This window comes from Pelecanus crispus, chromosome 6 (genome assembly GCF_030463565.1).
Source record: "Pelecanus crispus isolate bPelCri1 chromosome 6, bPelCri1.pri, whole genome shotgun sequence".
Classification (NCBI taxonomy): domain Eukaryota; kingdom Metazoa; phylum Chordata; class Aves; order Pelecaniformes; family Pelecanidae; genus Pelecanus; species Pelecanus crispus.
In genome coordinates, this window is record NC_134648.1 from 31,318,362 (window position 1) to 31,339,265 (window position 20,904).

Sequence of the window (20,904 nt, forward strand, 5' to 3'; positions counted from 1 at the left end):
TTTGGAAGGTGACAAGAAATGAGGGCCTGCTCAGGTGTGTGAAGCCAGGTCATGATTTTCGCTCTCAAATGGCTGAGCTATTCTACCTTCCTGTGTAAAGGGCACTGTAAGGTAGTGTTTGTATTAGGTTTCCCTTTGCGCTGCCCCCCTCCTTTGCATTACTTTCTTTCTACCTCAGAGGAGTAGGTATTAAAACCAAGAACGCCAGTGCACCAAATGCTAGACAGTTACCCAAGAACCTCAGCTTAATGCTTATCACCATAGCACAGGAAATTACTTCTGAGTATCAAAGTACTTACAAAAAAAATGAAGTTCATCCCAAGTAAAGTCCATTGAAAGATAAAGACAGTCCATTTCACATCACCCTATGCAGCTCACCCTTTCTTGAAAAAAAACCGCCTGCCCCTTCCACGCCAGGAGCTGCGAGGAAAGTGACACCACAAGGCAAGCAGCACACTTCCTTCACTATTCAAAGGGATACTATCAGCTGCACCAACTATTTTTTTTAATAGTATATTTGTTTTCCTCTTCATTGCTTGTTTGCAAAGCACATGCCTTCTTTTTTTTTTTTTTTTTTTTCCATCCTTCCTATTGCTTCCAATTTGAGCAGTAGCTTCGTTTTCATGTTTTTCCACAGGGTCTGCTAATAAAACAGATGCAAATGTGGCTGCTATATATTTACTTCCCTTACAGTGTGTGAGCATCATTAGTAACTCATCAGGACTGTAAAAAGCTCTCAGGCATACAGCAGCCTTTGCAAGCTGGTTGCTGCCGCCACAGCATGCATTTTTGGTTTCTTCAGTCAGAAAGAAGCACAACCTGTGTTGGTCATTATTTCCATCCAAATGCTGCAGTTGGATGGTAGGTCCATTTCTTTTCACCTGAGCAGATTGAGAAGGAGTCCTTTCATCAAGTATTGTATTCTGAATCAGAGCAGCAATGGCATTGTACTCCACCACTAAGCTGGTTCAGTGGAACACATTTGATGGGCAGAGATAGAAATGCTACTGTCTTTAACGATCTGGGCATCTGGCAGTAGAAGGAGGAAGCAGAACATTGCTGATGTTGAAACATCACCCATCTGAAGGAACTTAAATGGAGGAAGTGAGTGAAATAGGCAACAGTCCTTCCAGACACACATTCCCTGATCTTTGGAAGAACCGTTTCTGTTATACTGGAGTAACATTCAGGTCATCTGACAAAGACAGACCTGAGTCCCTCTCTCTTGATGTTTTCTCTGTTTTATAAAAAGGCTTTTCATCTCTGTGCAGACTGGAGCTCCTTAGCACAGTTGCTCCAACCTCTGCCAAAGCTGATGGCTCGTGTTCAGTGCTATAGCACAGGTCATCATAAGCGTAATTTACATTGCCGCAGGGGAAAGTCCGGAGTTTCACCAGTTCAATCCCACCAATATCCAGGTGAGGGCAGTTGCTTTGACTTGGAAATGCTGGAGATGCCCGAGAGCTAGAAGAACTGCAATTCCCATCAAAGCCTGAATCTTCCCGCTCTGGAGTTGCTTTGAGCTTGGAGCCAGGGCTGAAGTGACAGATGTTCTCTAGCACCCACGATCCGTAGGTCGGGTTCCAAAGATTTTTTGTTTTGTTTTTAAGTCTGTGGGTTGGTGGATTGCTGAGCTCCAACTTCTGGTTTGAGGTTTGCTGGAACCAGGACCCACTGTTGAAATCGCTGAGGCATGGCAGGCTGGGCCCTCGAGCAGTCCGGTTGCTCAGGTTCTCCACCAGCAGCTCTTGTGGGCATTGTACAAGTTTGTACCCAGGAGGGTGGGAGTCCAGTGTTTTAGGCGTTGCCTGTGGTGTGAGAGAAGGGCTTACCAACAGGGGCACTATACCACTGGAAATGTTTGGGCGCATGACCGTACTCCCTTCATCCTCTGGTGTGGGGCTGCACTCCATGGGCAGCTCAGTGTTGATCACATCAGGGTCCTGAAAAAGAGCCATGAGAATCTGTTACACCCAGGGTGACTGTCACACCTGCATTTTAGGAGAAATAGCTATGAGAGCAAAAAAGCTTTTGGCAGAGGCTGACATCAGGTTTGGGCAATATTCCTGCACATCATACAAGGTGCTATGTGCCATCTGGATATTGCATGCTGTTAGGACTTGCAAAAATGCTCTCTCATTTACGTGCTTCCTTTGAGCAGAGGCCATGCGTTACTGAAATCAGTGGCTAAGCTGGGGGTCACTAGTATATGATTTCTTCCTTGGGAGGCGGGATCCAGGCCTGTAGCTGTAAAACGCTATCAGATGGTCAACTCACCGTGCCATCTCATTCCGGATGGTCGACTCACCGTGCCATCTCATTCCCCGCTCCACTCCGTATCAATTCAGCTGTGGCTTTCGAGCAACATTAGGCAAGGTCAGAATACGGACCTTGAAAGAGATTCTAAATACCTTTCCATCACAAAATAAAGGACATTTGCTATTGAAGAAACTGAGAGCTGAAACCATCCACTTGCACAGGAACCGTATAATCTCCTTTTGGTTGGACTGAAGATGGGAGAGTGAGGACAGATACCGGAAAACCCAAATGAAAAGAGCACTTGAGCCAACAGTACCACCACAATTGGGAAAGTAATTAGGTCAGTCTATCAGGACTCTTCACTTGTTTTGGGCACTAAAGCTAGTGCCTTTGGATAGTTGGCACTCCGTGGATTATCATCCACCTGGATGCCAAAGACCAATACCTGTGTGCAATACTTGATTCTTTCCAGGATGGTGGAGAAGTTTGGCCGATACTCTGGGCTGTGCTGCCAGCACTGTGTCATGATCCGGTACCTTAAAATAAGTTTGGAAAAAAAAAAAAAAAAAGTATTGATCAAGAAGGATAATTATGTAAAATGTGTTTCAGTATGAAGTGATCATGGGTCCAGAGGAACTGCACTGGGTACATAGCCCAAAGGAGGAGAGGAAAAGTAGACATGTCATTTCTGCATCCTTGAACCCTGAGCCATTAGGGGCCCACTATTTAAAGCAAATCCTGTAGTGCTCTAAGCTGTATACAAAAGGCAGTGGCTCAAGACATTCAATAACACCCAACTAACACTGGGGGCAATCACCATTCCCTGACTACAGGTGTCGAGTTGCCTTTGTCTAACCTGTTTGATACCCATTATCCCCTGGCTTGTGGGACTAAGGAAATACTTACACTGGCCCTGGACAGTTTTTTGGTGGATCCATTCTTCCTCCACTGGTGACAAATTCCAGCACTTCCTGATTGGTTTTGCAAGGGTAGGGCATGTAGCCTAGAGAGAAAATCTCCCACAGAAGCACACCAAAGGACCTGTGTCAGAAACCAGCCAACAATACCAATTAGGTTTCATTTGTGCTCCACAAACCTGGCACAAAGCTGTGTAGGTAACACCACAGCAACAACCTTTTGAAGCTGTAGGCCAACCACAGTAATGTGCAATTAGCATGATTATGAGTCAACTTCGGTATAAAAAAAAAAACCCCAATCAATCAAAACCTCTGCTCAAGCTCCAAAAGTAGCTTTGCAGAGGTTTCAAAACATTTGAATAACTCTGAAGTTTTTCTTTCTGTTGCATTTGTTATTTCTAGAGCAGGAAATGCCAGAGCACCCTTTGCTATTTATGGTCTAACTGAAAAGAACTATTATATCTGGCATGGAGTTTCCTACCTTACTTGGGAAGACTCGAGATGTTTGAATCAGTGTTTGGGAACAAGATGCTCAAGAATAAAACCAAGTAAGAGACATCCAGTGAAAATGAAAGGTAGCAGCATTTATATTTTGTCATAATACAGTTTCTCTCCTTTTTTACATACAGGGGTCAGTTAGGCAGTGCCACTGAAAATAATGTATGACTTGGACCCAGGGCAGTCAAGAGGGTTCTGCTACAACTTCAGCAGGGTCAGAATTTTAAGAGTCACTATTTGCTGCAAAGGTGGAAGAAATTTCTAGTACACACATGTTACTTATAATAGCCTATTACAGGAACTGCAGCACTTTCCTTCAAAACATTTAGTACTGGCTGTGCACAGTTAGGCGCTGATAAGCAATCCCTTGTCTTCCGGCATCACTAACAACTTCAGGAAACTGGGTCAGTGTGGCATTTAAGGGAATGTCTCAGTACAGTATGTTGAAGAATCTACTGTATAGGGAGAGAGGCGTTCTTAAGCAACTGGAAAGCTTCCATTCCCCAGCACCTGTGCATGAATGTGCTACTGTTGAGGGGGTGCCTATTTTAAAGAAAGATCAAGTTACATGAGGAATCAATATATAAATATTGTTTCCTCAGCAACCAGCAAGGACTTCTGATTAAATCTGCTGTCATTTTATATACAAGAGAAAAAAAAAATATACAAAAGAGTAATCCTGGGTGGTACAGAGTGAGTCATTCACAAGATATATAAGCAGGCCTCATCACTGATAGAAACAGAGTGGCAGATACTGAGGGTTGAGGGAAGTGTCTGATGGTATTTGTCTGGATTTTTAACTGAGACTTCTTGGGAATCTAAACTGCATTCTCTTTTCACTTCTTGATTGCCTTTATATGATACTCTACATTTATGTATAGAGAATCCTTATTACCTCCATTTACACTAGATTTTTTAATTCTTATTCATAATTCTTTAGCCATGTTGTGACTGAATGCAGAGGGAAGACTTCTAATATTTTTCTGGGAAATTCTGACATTTTTTAAGGTTCCTGCTGAGCAGACATTTTTTTCTTGAGCAGTACATTTCTTGACCCTTATCACTGAGTAGCAGAAGTGATTAAAAAACAGTTGTTACCAGGTATCAGTCTTGGAAGTGAAAACGCCCTCTAGAAAAGCTTCTGGTGGCATCCACTTGACAGGAAGCATGGCTCTTCCTCCCTTGCGGTAGTAACTTGCTCTGGGAAAGATAAAATGCATGGAGAATGTCACACAGTCTGAAAGGGCTCAGATATATAAAAGATCATATCACATCACCACAGCAACAGCAGCTGGGGATTGCATGCAGCAATGGGGGCCAAGTGTGAAAAAGGAAAAGTCATCAACACAAACAGTGCATTGAAGCAGTATTTTATACCCTCTTTGCAACTGGGATGGAAACTGAGGATGTTGTAGGTGCACAGCTGAAGACATCAAATTTGCCAATGCTTTGCACAGGGTGCTGGTGCAGCAACTCTTCTTGACATAAACTGAGAATTATGGTTGGTTTTGTTTTCTTTTTTAATTTAAGATTATTTATGATCAACTAGCTGATAAATTTGCCTATGCTTGGTTTAGTGTCCACATGTGTTTGCAGTGTTCCCTGGGGCCCAGTCTGGAATAAACACAGTTGAAGTGTATTAGCTACTAGGCATAGATGTGTTAATTTACAGTCTGTTAACTCCAGTTAGTTAACTGGTAATCAAATTCAGACACGTAATGGATGGTTCCACTGTTTCAGGTTCCATGAGAGAGTTCAAACCGGTCAAAATGATACAGATTACAGAGTTATTCACAGGACTGAAATGGCCTTTCACTTACCTGTAAATATCCCTGGCCATCCCAAAGTCACCAATCTTGGCTATTCGTCCTGCTCCAGTGCAGGTCAAAAGGCAATTCCTTGCAGCTATATCTCTTTAAAAAGAAAAAAAAATTTCTAATTCTAAACTCTTAAGTAGCTAAAGGAATAAAGAAAGACTATTACACCCAGTCCTGCAGGTCTTAGTTGAGTCATCTTTACACAAATGAGAAGAGCCTTATTAAAAATAAGAAATAATGCCAGCTACATTATCATTTTTATTAACCAAAATTCTTAAACTGCATTTACATTACATTTTCTACCCAGTGTTTTCCAAGCATTCCCCACTCCCATGTCCTTTCACTAAGACAGAAAACAGGGTCAGTATCAGACCAGGGACAGATCCAACCTCTTTTGCTTCAACCACGTTATGACAGATTTCTTTCTTGCCCCTTTTTTTTTTTTTTTTTTTTTTTCAAAGAGTGGCATCTCAGCAGTGTCTCCCATCAGTTACAGACATGATGCTATTGGGTAGTCTTAGTAAACTCCTTGAAAAGTCAACGTAGGACCAGATTCAGTAAACTGTTGCTTCTGGATATCTCCCACGGAACCAAGCAAAGCTACCTATGGGAGCAGCTGTTTGCTGGGTCCAGGTTTAGCTTATGGCAAATGGCAGTGATGACTGCATGGCCAAGACTGAAGGATTTGTCTTCATTTTAAACATGCATTCTGAAAAGGAGCTCATTAAAAGTCACAGCACTGGGGGGGTCCTGTTGACTTGCAAGAAAAATGAGCTCCTTGAACAACTCGTATGTTTCCTCCCACAGCCAGCCTTGAAAAATCCCTCAGGATTTGGAAGTCAAGTTCAGCTTTCTCTTCCATCATCAGTTGTGACTCCTAGATGACAAGACCTGCCCTTAGTGACATCTCCACAACCCACTACACTACCTTTTCGCCCTAGGATACCTGTTATCTGTAATGGCAACCTTCTGCCCTTCCCGACCCACTCTAAGAAATACTGACATCACTAACAAATACTAATACAGAACCTGAATGAAATTCCTTCTATACTGATTTCCTGAATTGTTGGCTAAAACAAAATGAGTCCATTCCCAGGTTGCTTATACTAGAGATCTAACAGTGCAAAAACTGACCCAGAGAGGTTTTTTTAAAGTGATATGCTGCTGTTAAAAGAGTCAAGCACTAGTTTCTTCCATTTCTCTCCTGAAATGTAGATTAGTCTTGAGCAACAACAGCTGGCCTGTCCATTTGTTGACATAAATGTTAGAAGCGTTACGTGATGACTGCTGGGCTCAGTGACATATGATAAGAAAACCAGGGCACATCTACCTGACAGGAGAAATGAAAATTGGTTTTATAAAACACTTGTGGAGAAAATTTCTGTTGAGTTTCTATTGGACTTCTTGCAGCACAAGCAAAAATTGGCCCTTGTCATAAATTCAATAGATGAGTGGAGGTTGATGAAGGATATTACTATTACAGTAAGGATTTTTAAAAAATAATGCTGTAGAGATTAATTCTGAAGTTTCCAATTGGAGTACTTATTGAGAGATCCAAGAGCCAAAACTTGTTGCATGCTCTTACTGTTCTTTTTTAATGACAGAAAACTCTAATCCTTTTTTCAAAGGGACTTACTTATTGTTCCAACATAAAGGAGACTGAAAACTGTCTCAGATGCTCTAACCATAAAGCCATAACATATGCCATATCTCAATCTCATGGCTTTTTGCTCCGATTGCTGCTTGCCACTTGTTTCCTTCAGTTCCTCCAGTCTCTACTCACTCTTGCCTAGCCCTGCCTCTTTGCTCTGTGCAATGTCATGCGTATGTACATGTGCTTGTGCACGTGCATGAATCGGTTGTCTACTTGCATAACTCCAGGCTGCATGTCAGTTTAGTTAGAGCCTGCGTGTCCCTCCTGTGTGCAGGCCTCTCCTTTCCTTTACACACAAGGGCCGAACTCAGGATGGAGTTCATACTCAGGAAGGAATTCAGTTGCACGCTATGCCTGGGAACATTATGAGCTGAAGCAACTCTTAATCAGAAACAAAAGAGTCGAACATCCAACTGGGAATTTTAAAAGGCTACCTACAAATAACCTGTACCTCTTCTATAATATTTTATTCTTATTTGAAGCCTGCCATATCGACATCTTTTTGCTCTAGGAAAAAGAGGTGTGAACAGACAAATATGGGGTCCCCAAGACGACACAGCAGGTCAGCCACTGAGCTGGGAAGGAAGCCTTAGACTTGTGTTTTTACCTCCTGTTATCCCTGTTCTACCCTTCTCTAGTCAATGGCTCAAATATGATGGGCTGTCCTGTGGTGATGGGATAGGGAAAACATTAAGTCAAGTTAGGGAGATCAGAAAAGAGAGAAATGATACCTGATTGTTTTACAAGCTAACACAGAGTGACACTACCATCTAGTGGACTACAGGGCTAATCTCAAATGTGTTTACATTGTAGGCACCTGAAAATTAACACTTGAAAACGTTCACTGTGAACAGAAGATTCCTTTCTCCCCAGCAGCGCAAAGAGCAGTGCAGAGCCTAACTCCTACCAAAAACCAGTAAGACCAGCTTGGACATCTAAGCACATGCCTGTACTGGTAGAGGAAATCTCCATCTCCCCCCTGGAGATTAGTTCTGTCTAATCCACTGCAAATAGAAACTGCGTGAGCTTTGCACACCTTGAGATACATCAGAAAGGACTGTTTCTCCTCACCTGTGGATGAAGTGATTCTCTTCCAGATATTTACAGCCACAGGCAATATCCCTAGCTATGTTCAGCAGGTCCTGCATTGTTAGCGTGGACGGTTGATTCTGGAAAAGGGCACACAGAAAATGGTAAGGGAAGAATAGTGGAGTAGAAGAATATAGTTCAGGCAGGGGATAATCAGGGGCAGAAGAAGGGAAAGGGAGAGACATACATACAGGGTGGGGGAAGGGATAAATGAGTCAGGAGCAAAGAGGAACATAAGCAGGTCAAAGTAAAGAGTTAGAAAACGAGTAAACTCTTATTTAAGCCAAAAAACTTTGAGAAGATTTCACTTCTTGTGAGCACAGTGCATGAGTACAAGCTGGCAAGAGATTTATGGCCTGGCCTGAATAGCCTAGTAAAGGGGGTGGGAGAGAACTATTCCTTACTGGTGTTGGACTTTGTGAAATCAAAAGACAAGCAGGTTTAAAAGGTGAGGTCGGAGAGAAAAGAACCCACCCGCTTTTAACGAGTGAGTTAATAAATTATCAACAGAAATGAGCACATGAACTCAGAGAGAGAGAAAAGATGCATGAGTGCACAACTCTGCACTAGCAGTCAGCATTCATCAACTTATCCGTTCTTGTGGAAGGACAGAGATTACCCTCAGGAGCAGTATGCCAAAAAGAGACGCTTTACCACAGGACTCCGGGACTGGTACTAGTCCTTCACCATCTGCACTTCCCTAACTAAGAACAATAAAGAAGTCTTTCTCCAGGAGCCTTGCTTATTGTCATCCCATCATTTATTTCCCCATAGGGAAATTTCCTTGGTGTTTTTCCAGGAACTTCTGTATCGCTCTCGGGAAGGTTGGGGAGAAATTACTACGCTGCTGATCAAAAGCCTGAGAGATATCAAATAAATTGTTCTTTTTAAGGCTGCTTTTGTTTCTGAATGCTGTTATTGCTGTAATTTCTCATGCTCAAACCACGTAACATACACTACCGCCATTGAGCACTAATTTTATTGGCTAGGCAAATTATTGTGCAAAGCTCTTGGACATCTGCCAGGGAGAATTACTGTACTTCTAAAGTAAGCATTTCTGGAGAGGAAATGAAGAACAAGGAGAAGATATAGAACCACAGACTTCCAGACCTTATCTCTGCTCTGGGATCCCTGTCAGAAGACTGTGATGGACATGCATTTTCTCTGCAGCCAGGAAAACTTGTTGTGAAATACATTAATGAAGGGGCTGGTTCTGTTTTCAGAAAAGGTGTACAGGGACAGGTTTTTTGAGTACTAAGGGGAATTCCATCTATTGTATTTGCTATCTGCTAGCGTACCAGCTAACATAGCAGCAGGTTTGTTTTCATATGCTATTTAAAAAATAACTGTTCTTTACATTACAACTATACATAATATTCAAATAAGAGTATTTATTATTCTCTGCTGCCCACAGACTTTATCTACTCACAGAAATTGTACCACTGTCACTATAAATGCCAAAAATAAAGATATACAAACTCTTCCATCTGGATGCTGTTATACCACTGTAAGCGCATTTAATTAGTATTTACTCCTGTATGAGGAAGAGATTAAGCTCGACCTTTTAGCAACATGTTAATACCAGCATAAGAGTATACACACATGAAGCTATATTGTGATAACTATTTGGGGTGTATGTGTGTGTGGAGGAGAAGCTCTGCAACTGCATCATATGGTGTAGGAGTACATGAGGCACCAATCAGCCTCCTCCTCCCCTGTAGGCAGATAGGCACCTCGATACAAGAAGAAATAACATGGAATCAGGCCTAACTCTTCTTTTTTTTTCTTTTTTTTTTTGAAGTCTCCACTCAAGCAGCGATATATACTTATTTAACAGAGGGGCCCAGGATCACACTATTAAGAAGCAAGAACAGATATCTGGAATCCGCTATTCATTGTAAGAACACTGAAACTTATTACTTCCAAATATTCACTGTACTTGGTTGGCACCAATGTAGTATTACAAATCAGAGATAATGTACAAAAACCCTCATGATGGCTTTTTATAAAGGTGGGGGTTTTTTGAACAAAGATATTTGACTTGATAATTTCATTTGCATTGATTTAAATCCCTGTCACAGTACTACATGTAGGCTCAGCTCTTCAACTAATATCAATTTGTGCATCTCCATATGGTGCTGATGCACACCTGCTGAGGACCTAGTGCTCCAAATTCCCATTATCAGTGTTGTAACTTCAGCTCCTCACACACCATCACAGTGCACAGAAAACAAGGCAGACACTGAGGAAAGAAAGCCTCTTAATTTGTAGTCCAGTTGACAGAGAACTCTGGAATGGCAGGACAGGATTTTACTCTTTCCTCTTCAGTTACTAATAGACTGGAGTTCTGGCACTGCTTTAATCTTCTCTCACTGACATCTGCTTACATCAAGCAAACAGATGTATATATCCAGAATTTTGTAGGAGCTGGGACAAATACACACCTCTGCTTGGCTTCAGTGCCTTTATCCAATTCATAAAAACAATAAAAACAGTCATACTAAAATCAACCACAAGCCTAGCAGGGAAGTTATCTCACCACCCTGGGACGATTCTGCCGAAGAAAGCTCTTCATATCTCCTCCAGCCATGAGCTCAAGCAGAATGAAACGAGGCAGCGTCTGTAGGCTAACACCGATGCACTGCACGATATTTTGGTGATTGAACTTACTGAAAGCCAAGATCACAGCGACATGGAAGAGAAAGACAGCATTAGTACGTGGCCAACGTCCCTCACACTCACTGTGCCTTGAGCTTTGACAACCTGGATTGAAGCAAATCCTGATGCAGTGCAAGTTACCAAACAAATTTCTGCTTCAGCCATATAAAAATGCCTCTCTGATTATGACAGCCCCACGATCAGGGTTATGCCTGGCTTTGCCCATGACAGGCTTTCAACAGAAGGTATGAAAAGCTGAAAGTAAAGCAGGGCCTTCTGTCTGTGAAGAGAGAATTGAATGGACACACCGACTGAAACATGGGGGTGACATGAGAGGGAAAAGAAAGCTAAGCACTTCAAATATGCACGTATTATTGACATTTGCGAAACGAAATCCTGACCGGTGGGGATTTCAATTCAGCATTGGTTATTTTCAATATACTGCTGTATAGTTTGGTGGACTCAGTTCAGTACCTAGTCTGCTGAAGAGGGGATCAGCTAATACCTACTGCAGCAGCTGCTTATGTGATGGCTTTCTGCCTCTTACAAAAGAAAGCTGAGACTGTCAAGCAGCTCAGTAAGACTCAGTCATTAGAAAGCAGCATCTTCCCTTGGACAGTGATTACCTGGATAATATAGGAACTAAAAATGGAAAGGAAGTTGAAGAAAAGAAAGGGTCATGTGCTACTAAGTGAATCAAAGCACTCTAATTGATTGAAATTGCTCTTTAAAAAAACCCATACATCAGTGTTACCTCCTGTTCAGCTGCCAAAGCTCTTGCAGACTTTAGGAAGCGGCACTATGTCATGAGATTCATACTTTAATAGCAGGAAAAACAGCATCTAGGTATGAGCTGGACCAGACAGTAGGAAGAGGAACTTCATGTTGCACAAATTAAAAATGCTGATCACTTAGAATCAACCCTGACTATACTATTATTTTAAAGCCACCCTTGACTATAGTATTGTTTTAAGCTTATGCATCTGGATTAATGAAGTAAATTCCAAGACTGGAATACTTAAAGTACAGGTGGTAATAGGAATGGCTGTCTGTTATCTTTTCCAGGCAGGTTTTATAGATCTCATAGTTCACTGTCAGAGGGTCATGCAGATGAGACCTTATAAAGGTTCTGTCAAGCTTGCAAAGACATCAAAAGCCAGAGCACATCTAAGAAAAGTGGCCACACTGGGAGAACGGCTGTGTTCCACCTGTGCAAGCTACACACGCAGAGCTGTATTCACTACATTATCCCTACAGAGCTTTCAGAGTGTGTCACTCAGCTATTTTTGTGCAAAGAAAGGGTAAAAGCCCAGGACCTCCACTGCAAAAAGCACTTACTTATGGCAAACAGTTCTACAGATAGGAAAAGCAAAAAGGCTGCACGCATGCTTAGCTATTGCCTGAAAGCTACAATGGGAAAAGCTTTTCACACTTTCAGCTGCCAAACCTGCTCTTATCAAAACTCTTACTTTTATTTGCAAGAGATAATATAGTTTAAGCCCTAGCATCCAAGCCTAAAAACTTACCTCCCTGGCACAAAGCCTGTGTTGTACCACCTTGGTGCTGGTGTTGCAGAGGCTGAACTTCTGAGTCACTGCACAGGTGGCTCTAATCTTTAGCTTTCCTATTGCTTTCCATTTCATAATTGATTTTTTTTTTTTTTTTTAGCAAGGGCTTTGGGACATGATTTATACTTAGTAAAAGGCTAATAGGATTCTTTGAAAAGGAAAGCATTTCAAACACAGAATATGTTTGTACAAAAATGTTGTGCCTTTTTACTCCTCTGAACATGACCAGCAGAACCAAGCCGCAGAGTTTTTTGTTGAGATGATGTACCGGTTTTGGGTAGGATAGAGCTAATCTTCTTCACAGTAGCTCATATGGTGCTATGATTTTGATTTGTGATCAAAACAGTGTTGATAACACATTGATATTTTAGCTATTGCTGAGCAGTGTTTACACTGCGTTAAGGCTTCTCACACCACTCTGCCAGCAAGTAGGCTGGGGGTGGACAAGAAGTTGGGAGGGGACGCAGCCGGGACAGCTGACCCCAACTGACCAAAGGGATATTCCATACCATATGATGTCATGCTCAGCTATAAAGCTGGTGTTTGTCTTCCCAAGTAACCGTTAACGCATGATGGAGCCCTGCTTTCCAGAGATGGCTGACCCCTGCCTGCCGATGGGAAGGAGTGAATGACTTCTTTACTTTGCTCTGCTTATGCACCCAGCTTTTGCTTTACCTATTACGCTGTCTTTCTCTCAACCCACAAGTTTTCTTAATCTTGCTCTTCCAATTCTCTTCCCTATCCCACTGCTGTGTGAGGCTGAGCTGACTACTGGTATTAAATGACAACAGATGTGCAACAGAAGAACCTCTGTTACTTTGTTTGAGATGAACAAGTAGCTGAAAACAGTAACTCATACGCTACTAAAGGGACATCTGGTGAAAAATAAGGCTGGATTTCTTCTCTGAACCGAGTGGATTAATAATTCTTATTACCTGCATTACTCCTTTTCCCCCTGCCCACCATAAGTATAAAAACCTTAAACTATACCTGATAATCAATGCTTCCATCAGGAAATCCATCTCATCCTGCTCAGAGCAGACTTCTGGCAGGGTCTGTTGAGAGGTAAAGACAGTGAGGACCATCCCACCAAAGAACTGAGAATATTTAGATGACCACCAAAGGAAAAAGAAAAAAAGAAGAAAAGAACCACCATGTAACATGTGAATGACTTCAGGAACCTACAAGGAGGGCCTCATCTTGTCAGTGCCCAGTTTATTGGACTGCATGTGACCCATTTGGTAGTTAAAGTTAGAACAGGAAACTGGTGACCTACTTGGAGATTTTTTGTGTGCATTTAACTATATGCAGTGTTCTGGAGCAAAACAGCTTCAGGTACATATCAAGAAAGGCATTAGCTGGGGAATTACAGATCCAGTAAGCACTTTACAATGACAGGTGTTAATTTATTCTCCATTTTCTATATGTCCACATTTCAGCACATGCTTCCATGTTGTATGACACATACAAGTCACATGATTTAAATAACTGTGTCATGTGGCCTTATAACTTTCTCTCCTGCCAGCAGATTTGGACAGCATCTGCCACTGATAAACATGAACTGAGAGCGCAGGCAGCAGTAGAAGCAGCGCCTGCTACTGTGCCCGCTGCTTTAACATTACGGGATGGTTTGGCCACAGCTGTTTACTGCTTTTTACAGACGTTTTACAGAACGTTTACTGCTCAGCGTGGTGAGGCTGGCATGGAAACAGTTCTTGCCATCAGCAATATGGGATACAGAAGACAGGGTTGCATTTTGCTATCTGAGGTAAGTGATTGCTTCACACATGACAGTGCAGATGATCTATTAAATTAGTGGAATACCCACAAACAATATGTGGAGTATGTTGCAAATATATTTTTTAATTTATTCCCAGTCTGCACCTGCTGCTTCTGCAAAGTCAGGTCAGGACTGATATGCTCCATCATGGAGCAAGGTGAGCACGGCTGTAGCTTGTGCCCCATGGGCACTCTACCAGTTTCCAGCAGGGAAGAGGAGCAGCCTTTTGATGATGATCAGGGTGGTCACTTTACAGAGAATTGGGTGAACAAGCAGGCAGGTGGGCAGACAGGGCCCTAACAAGTAGCCATCATTGCTGAGACTTGCAAAACTGGTCACATCCTCACTAGATTATCACAACTGAAAAACACGCCGATCCACTTCTGTTTGCCACTGTGCTGTGGTGCTTCCTTCAGTCTGGACTGTGAAACTGGGTTGGGCCATTACAATTGCTTGCTAGCGTCTGCTCTGGGTTGTCGTGCGCATTCGTTCAGTGGCACAGGGAAGTTTATAACAAAATGCCATATTGCATGATCCTTTCACCCTTTTTTTTTTTTTTTTAAAGAGGGTTTTGAAAGACAGGACGAATAGCAATAGAACTTCTTTTTATTAATGAAATCTACATTTTGGGCTGAACTTGTAGATTTGGTTCTCTGAGTCACAAGCTTATAAAAGAACAAAAGCAGGCTACGAGCATCCCTAACTTCAGGGCTGTGTAACTGACAAATCCTGAGGGAACAGCAGTAATTTCACAGAAAATGAGCCTGTTATCTCTTGCCATTAATGATGTGGAAGTTAGCATGATATCACAATATATATTCACAGCGGCATATTTAACACTACAATACTAAGAGACTACCTGAAAGTTTCACATATGATAGGCAAACACTACTCTCAGTATAAAGGAAATGTAATTGAGAAACAATACTAATTTTTACATTTGGTAATGTCATGTGAAAAACTTAGGAGAAAGCATTCAAAACCACTGAAATGCAGAAGTAATAATATATAAGCATTACTATAAATGTTTACTGTTTGTTGTCACATAAAAGCTTCATACTAATATTTGCTAGGGCTTTCTTTTCTTTCAAGATTTAGAAATCCCCTTCTAGTCTGCAATGCCCCCAGAATGTCTGTTTGTTGCTATTTTTTTCCCCTTAAGTTTCTTTTTTTCTTGGCTACTCAGATCTATAAAAACCATTGTGGCAGAAAAGCCGTTGTGGCAGATTCTCTGCTGGGGTGAACTGACGGTTCTGTGTTGATTCCAAGGGAGCTATATTTATTTGTGTTGACAGAGAATTTGTTATTTTAACTAATCGTATTATGCAGTCTCCAGGTGACTAATTCACACAATTTCCCATCTGAGGACACTGATTCTATATCTCCTGAGCAACAGGAATGGAGCTTATAAAAGAGATTGCCCTTTTTAGATTCTCCTCCTAGTTAGATCACAACTTAAATCCATTAGGCATGCAGCAAACAAGACAGATGCTTTACTTTTCACCTGCTGGTAGTGCCATACAGCTTAAAAATCAAAATTTGTAGTTCCTGGGTGCAGCAATGTGTGGAAACCTGCATCACACAAATGCACATGTCATTATGCATGTGATGAATGTGAATCTCCAACTGGACTAGTAGTAAGATAATATGGCTCTTATGGGTGATTTACTGTTGTATAAGAAATTTGTGGGTACTGACCTTGATAGCCACTTGAAGAGGGTTGGGATCTCCTGCAATGCCTACCACGGTTCCTTCATAAACCTCACCAAATGCACCATGTCCTAGTGCCCTGGAAGAAAAAAAGAGAGAACAGATGTCACTATACCCCTGGATCCAGCACTGGCTGAGTGTTTCTCTTCCTCCAGTCCAAAAGTAGGAATAGAACCTGCTGTAAAAGATGGAATCAACAATAGAGATTTGTTTTCATCTCAAAGCCTCTAAAAGTAACTTCTCAGTACTGTCACTGTAACCAAAGCAGGGAGGTTGGATCCTTAATGGTTCTGAACAAATGAAGCAGCCTGCTCAGTCCTACTGCCCTATCACCAAGTATGGCAGCAACGCAAGAAAGAACTGGAGAACAAAATAAGGTAGCTGCAAGCTAACGTCTTCAGGAGATGCTGTAAGACAGCACATAAGGATGGTCAAGTTTTTCCTTCTAAAGTTTACATAACTTTGACCAATATCATCTGGATGGTACAGAGCTGAAGAGCAATGTAGCATGTATTTCCTTGTGACAGGAAATTTCCTTGTGACAGGAAACGCTGAAAAAGAAATACTGCTACAGATTTGGAAGGGAGTTACTGCCAAGTGGCAAGTGTAATCCAGGACATCATATAAAAACACAGAGGTGAAATACCCTATGCTTTGTGTGACAACATGGAACAGGAGACTCATGAACTTATACTTCTGCTTGAGAGCTTTATGGACTCAAAATATCTTTGAGAACATAGTAAGTGTCACATTTGTCGTATTTTGGCTGGCTTGGACTAGGTGCTTTCCAGTTAGTTAGATAGATGGCCCTCGTTTTCTTGTCCTGGATACTTGATGATGAGTAAAACAAGCATGTGAGCCCTACCTCTGCCTTTGCTTCAGGCTGCCTTTCCTGTCCTGTGCCAGAAAGCAACCCCTGCTGCAAGCCTTACCGAAGCAGAGAGATGTTCTTCCTTGGGATCTCCTTCAGCTCGCTCAGAGTGGCGGCCTTCCCTGCGAAGCAGTAGTTGGGGTTGTAATCTGTCATGATGGCTGATGTGCGGATTTTGCTCAGTTTATATTCTGGGCTCTGCAGTCCTGCTCTGGCTCCTTCCAGCTGCTGCTTCTTAAGGTGGTAAACTGGGGGTGGGGAGACAAAAATGTACAAACAAGATCAACAATGGGAGAGAAAAGACTATGCTGGCCACATAGAACAGAAAGAAACCAACTCTGTAATTATAAATGCTCGAGAAGTATCTTTAGCTCACCAGTATCACAATGTTCTCCATGCTCTGTAGTGATTTAATACTGGATATGCAAACAGTCTTATTCCTACAGAGTCCTAATCACCTGGGAGCAACTTAGCTTTCCTCTGCTTCTTTGTACATTGCCTGAGGAAAGGCTGCTCCACAAGGCACCTTGCTGGCATCGAGTCCCAAAAAGCATACCATCTCCCTGAATTAATTATATGTTCAATTACAGACTGTGACTTCAGCCTATATAGCAGTCACTGCTAAAGGAATGCCTGCTAAGAGGGTCTTCCAAGCTCTTTTCTCTGTAGCAAATACCAGAACAGAGCAGTTCTTGCCCTTTGGGATTATGCTTGTGCCTAACTGTGGGGTGGTGATGTTTCCTATGACTTCTTTCTCCCTGTGCCTCTCATCCATTTGGGAGACCCCACCATTCTGGCTCGAAGTATTAATAGTAGCATGTGGCTGGACGGCCTTCTTTTGTCTAATTTTGCTGGGAAAAGCCAAGTCAAAGGGTGATAAGGAGTAAGTGCTTCTTACTGATAGACAGGCTGCCACAAGTGAGGATCATTCCAAGCACCACAATCACAGCCACCACAGCTAGGAGGAGTGGGAGAGGAAGGTGTCCCTCTGGGATAGGACTCTGGGGCACTGGAAGAAGAGAAAATAGAGGTGCATTAATCAGAAAACAATCAGAGGTGCTGTAAAGCATCCCTCTCAAGGTTGCTCCTATTTCAGAAAACAATACAGAGATCATGGACAGATCATCTTATAAAAATTACACCAAATCCCTCTACAGGCTTTGGAGGTTGAAAAAAGACATCAATTTTAAAATACCTACCATTTTAAAAACATTGTGAAGATAGAAAACTGATAAAACACAGACTGCTTATGCATTCTTCAGTTTTTTGTTAATGGGTAAACACCACTGCTCCCAAGCTGAAACTCTACATGTAGTCTTGATGCTTTGCAGTTGCAAGAGACTGTGTCAGGAAATAACAGTGAATACCAGGCATCAGCTGAACAGGCACAGTGGGAAACTGCTGTGGAAGGAAGTAATTTGTGGCTCTAAAATCTCAGCAGTAGGTGGTATGTTATACCAGAGAGGTATTTACACTTAAGTATCTGATACACTGTGCCCATTCAGGAAATTTACACTGTGTCTCTACAGATATTTCACCTCCTACCTAATCGAAACCTGAATTTCGGAGATGTTGACAGAGATGCAGCTCAGTGTGTAAGGAAAGGACATCAGGAATTTTCGGTCATATGTTTGACTGACATTTCTCGTGACACTGTGTTCACTGCAGCCACCAGCTGTAACTTGAGGATTTGACCATCAAAAAATCCAGGAGGAGAGATGATACAAAGAATACAGACATTATCCAATGAGGATAAAACTCTACATCTTACCAGTGCAGGTGACGTTGTCGTTGGCTAGCACAGCCCCCATCTCACATTGGCAGACTGGCAGGTTGGTGTCAGGGTCCCGCTTACAGTTATCTGAGTGGCAGTGGCTGCAGTTAAGATAGATCTGAACCTCCACCTCACCGTGACTCTCCATGGCTGAATGAGGAACCAGACACAACAGGCAGGTTTAGTTTAGCTTTTCCCATCTTGTTCTGATAAGGAAAAAAATAGACCAAATACCTACAACTTCTCTCCTCTGCAGCAGAGCAGACAGTGCAACACAGTGTGGACACGTACCAGAAACCTTAGGGGGGACCAGGAGGGAAGAAGAAATTGGGTCCCTCAAGCAAACAAAGAGGTCTTGAAGTGAATTGACCTGGAAATGTCTGAGACTAAGGATGTGCAGTTGAACTTGATGACTAGTGTCTCTCCTGGCTTAGAGATTGAGAGGAAAAAGGTCCCAGAGCACTGCAGAGTTATTTAAAGAAATGACCACAGCTAAGGATCTGGCCTGCAGAGTGAAATATGCCTGCCTGAATGAAATCCATAAAAAGCAAACACAGGAGGAGAGGGAGCAGGAAAGAGGAAATAGAGAGGAAGAAGGAAAAAGGAGGAAGAAAAGAACTAAGAGGAATAAGAAGTAATATACTGTACCTGCCAGGGGATGCAAGAAGATCTCTCCAATGGGGTTCACAAAGGAGATGCCATCCTGCCCACCAGCTGCGATATCATCATTATCAGAGGCATGCCCCCCTGGGGAAAGAAGAGTATGGCTAGCTGATCAGTGCTGTGTGCTGCAAAAATGTGATGCCCCTGAAGGGCTGCATTCGTTCCCGGCTTTTATCACCTGGGGTCACTCTGCAGCCTTCCAGGGATATATTAATATGTATAGTGTCCTTGACGGATAAATGCTCATTGACCCAGCCAAGCCAGTACTAAGGCTAGCAAAGTGACTTATTCCAGGGTAGGTTTCTCAGTTCAGCAAGGTAAAAATACATTTGCTTTAAACAGAAAAAAGAAATGGAACATCTTCCCTGGGCAACTTGGGGATTAATGAAGGGGTGATTCAGCACACCTTCCAAATACTAAATCATGTAGGAACACTTCTATAACCTTGTTTCCCCAATTAAAGAGAGATGGTGGAGGGTGGGGCAGGTTTTATACCATTCAGCTTGAAGTATCTGTGAATCATGTTCTGCAGTAGTGTACCTCTACACTGAGAGCTCTAGCCCTTAACTGTAGGTGCTCTGAAGGGTACAAAATTAGACAGCATGACTATTCCTCCAACAGACCTACCTCTGTAGCCTCCGCCTCCTCCACCAGAAGTACAAGCTCCTCCTCCCCCACCGAAGCCACCAGAGGTGGCCCACTGGAGCTTGGCTAGTGCTTGGGGACAAGCTTGACCCCCTTCACCACCTTCCAGAAGGGACTTCCCAGCCTGAGGAAGCAGAGTCTCATCTTGCCAGCCACCACCTCCACCTTCACAGTCAGAGAGTGAGAGAACAAAACAAGAACAGGTGAGGAAAGCACAAGCAGAGGAATGTAGGAGAGAGATTGTAGAGACAGAGATTGGCCCTTATTAATTTCCTAAGTGCCTGCATTCAAGTTAACTCCTTTAAGGGTAAGAGAATATACAGACAAGCTCCTTGTTGTCATGGGTAATAACAAAGTGGAAACCTAATGCACAACCTGTGGTTTGTGCTGCATAACCAGCACCTTAGCACCAATTTCTAGTGGCATTAGAGAAATAAGGAGCCCACCACTCCTCTTCAAGATAACTGGTTAGGGCTTTCAGCCATGTGAGATGCTGAGCTCCCTGGGGAAATAAAAAATAAACTGGATTTCCTCATCTCCCTCTAGCAGCCCGTGTATAAGGCTACTATAGAAGGAGATGGAAAACCACTGGACTTTTTTGTCTCTTAGGAATGGATTATAGGCACAGCTGTTACAAGATTATAAATAAGCTTCCATTTCTGATATAATTCCCACAATATAATTCTTGTTTGTTAGAGTTTCAGGGGAGTAACAGGCGAAAAGTCTTCTCTTCAAAGGCCATTGTTACAGTGTGGAGGACTGGGCTCCATCCCCCAAATATCATTTTCATTGAGTCATTTCAAAGAAGAGAGAAGCCCTCCTATGGAATAGCCTCTACTGGAACATTCATCACCCGTCCTGTGCATTCTCTTTTTATCTGGTGACACACCATATAAGAAGACATCCTTTATAGACTACCAGCATATTTCTGACAACTACTGCCACAGAAAAACTCCAAAAGACCAAAGAGAAGCCTATCACTTCATGCCCATAGGACAACT

At 42.4% G+C, this 20,904-nt stretch overlaps 1 protein-coding gene across 1 annotated transcript in view; it reads right to left on the bottom strand.

Moving 5' to 3' along the window:
• Window positions 1-569: 569 nt before the first annotated feature.
• The window catches only part of LTK (leukocyte receptor tyrosine kinase), a 100,845-nt gene continuing 80,510 nt past the window's right edge, over window positions 570-20,904 (bottom strand). Inside the window, exons 16-29 of the mRNA XM_009479167.2 lie at window positions 19,886-20,068; window positions 19,244-19,342; window positions 18,593-18,745; window positions 17,720-17,830; window positions 16,883-17,069; window positions 15,939-16,029; window positions 13,451-13,515; window positions 10,774-10,903; window positions 8,217-8,314; window positions 5,495-5,587; window positions 4,773-4,874; window positions 3,166-3,300; window positions 2,705-2,795; window positions 570-1,943 (exon numbers count right to left, since the gene is read on the bottom strand). Coding sequence (XP_009477442.2) covers window positions 1,170-1,943; window positions 2,705-2,795; window positions 3,166-3,300; window positions 4,773-4,874; window positions 5,495-5,587; window positions 8,217-8,314; window positions 10,774-10,903; window positions 13,451-13,515; window positions 15,939-16,029; window positions 16,883-17,069; window positions 17,720-17,830; window positions 18,593-18,745; window positions 19,244-19,342; window positions 19,886-20,068 — 2,312 coding nt within the window. The 3' untranslated portion in view covers window positions 570-1,169. The remainder of the gene's footprint in view (window positions 1,944-2,704; window positions 2,796-3,165; window positions 3,301-4,772; window positions 4,875-5,494; window positions 5,588-8,216; window positions 8,315-10,773; window positions 10,904-13,450; window positions 13,516-15,938; window positions 16,030-16,882; window positions 17,070-17,719; window positions 17,831-18,592; window positions 18,746-19,243; window positions 19,343-19,885; window positions 20,069-20,904) is intronic.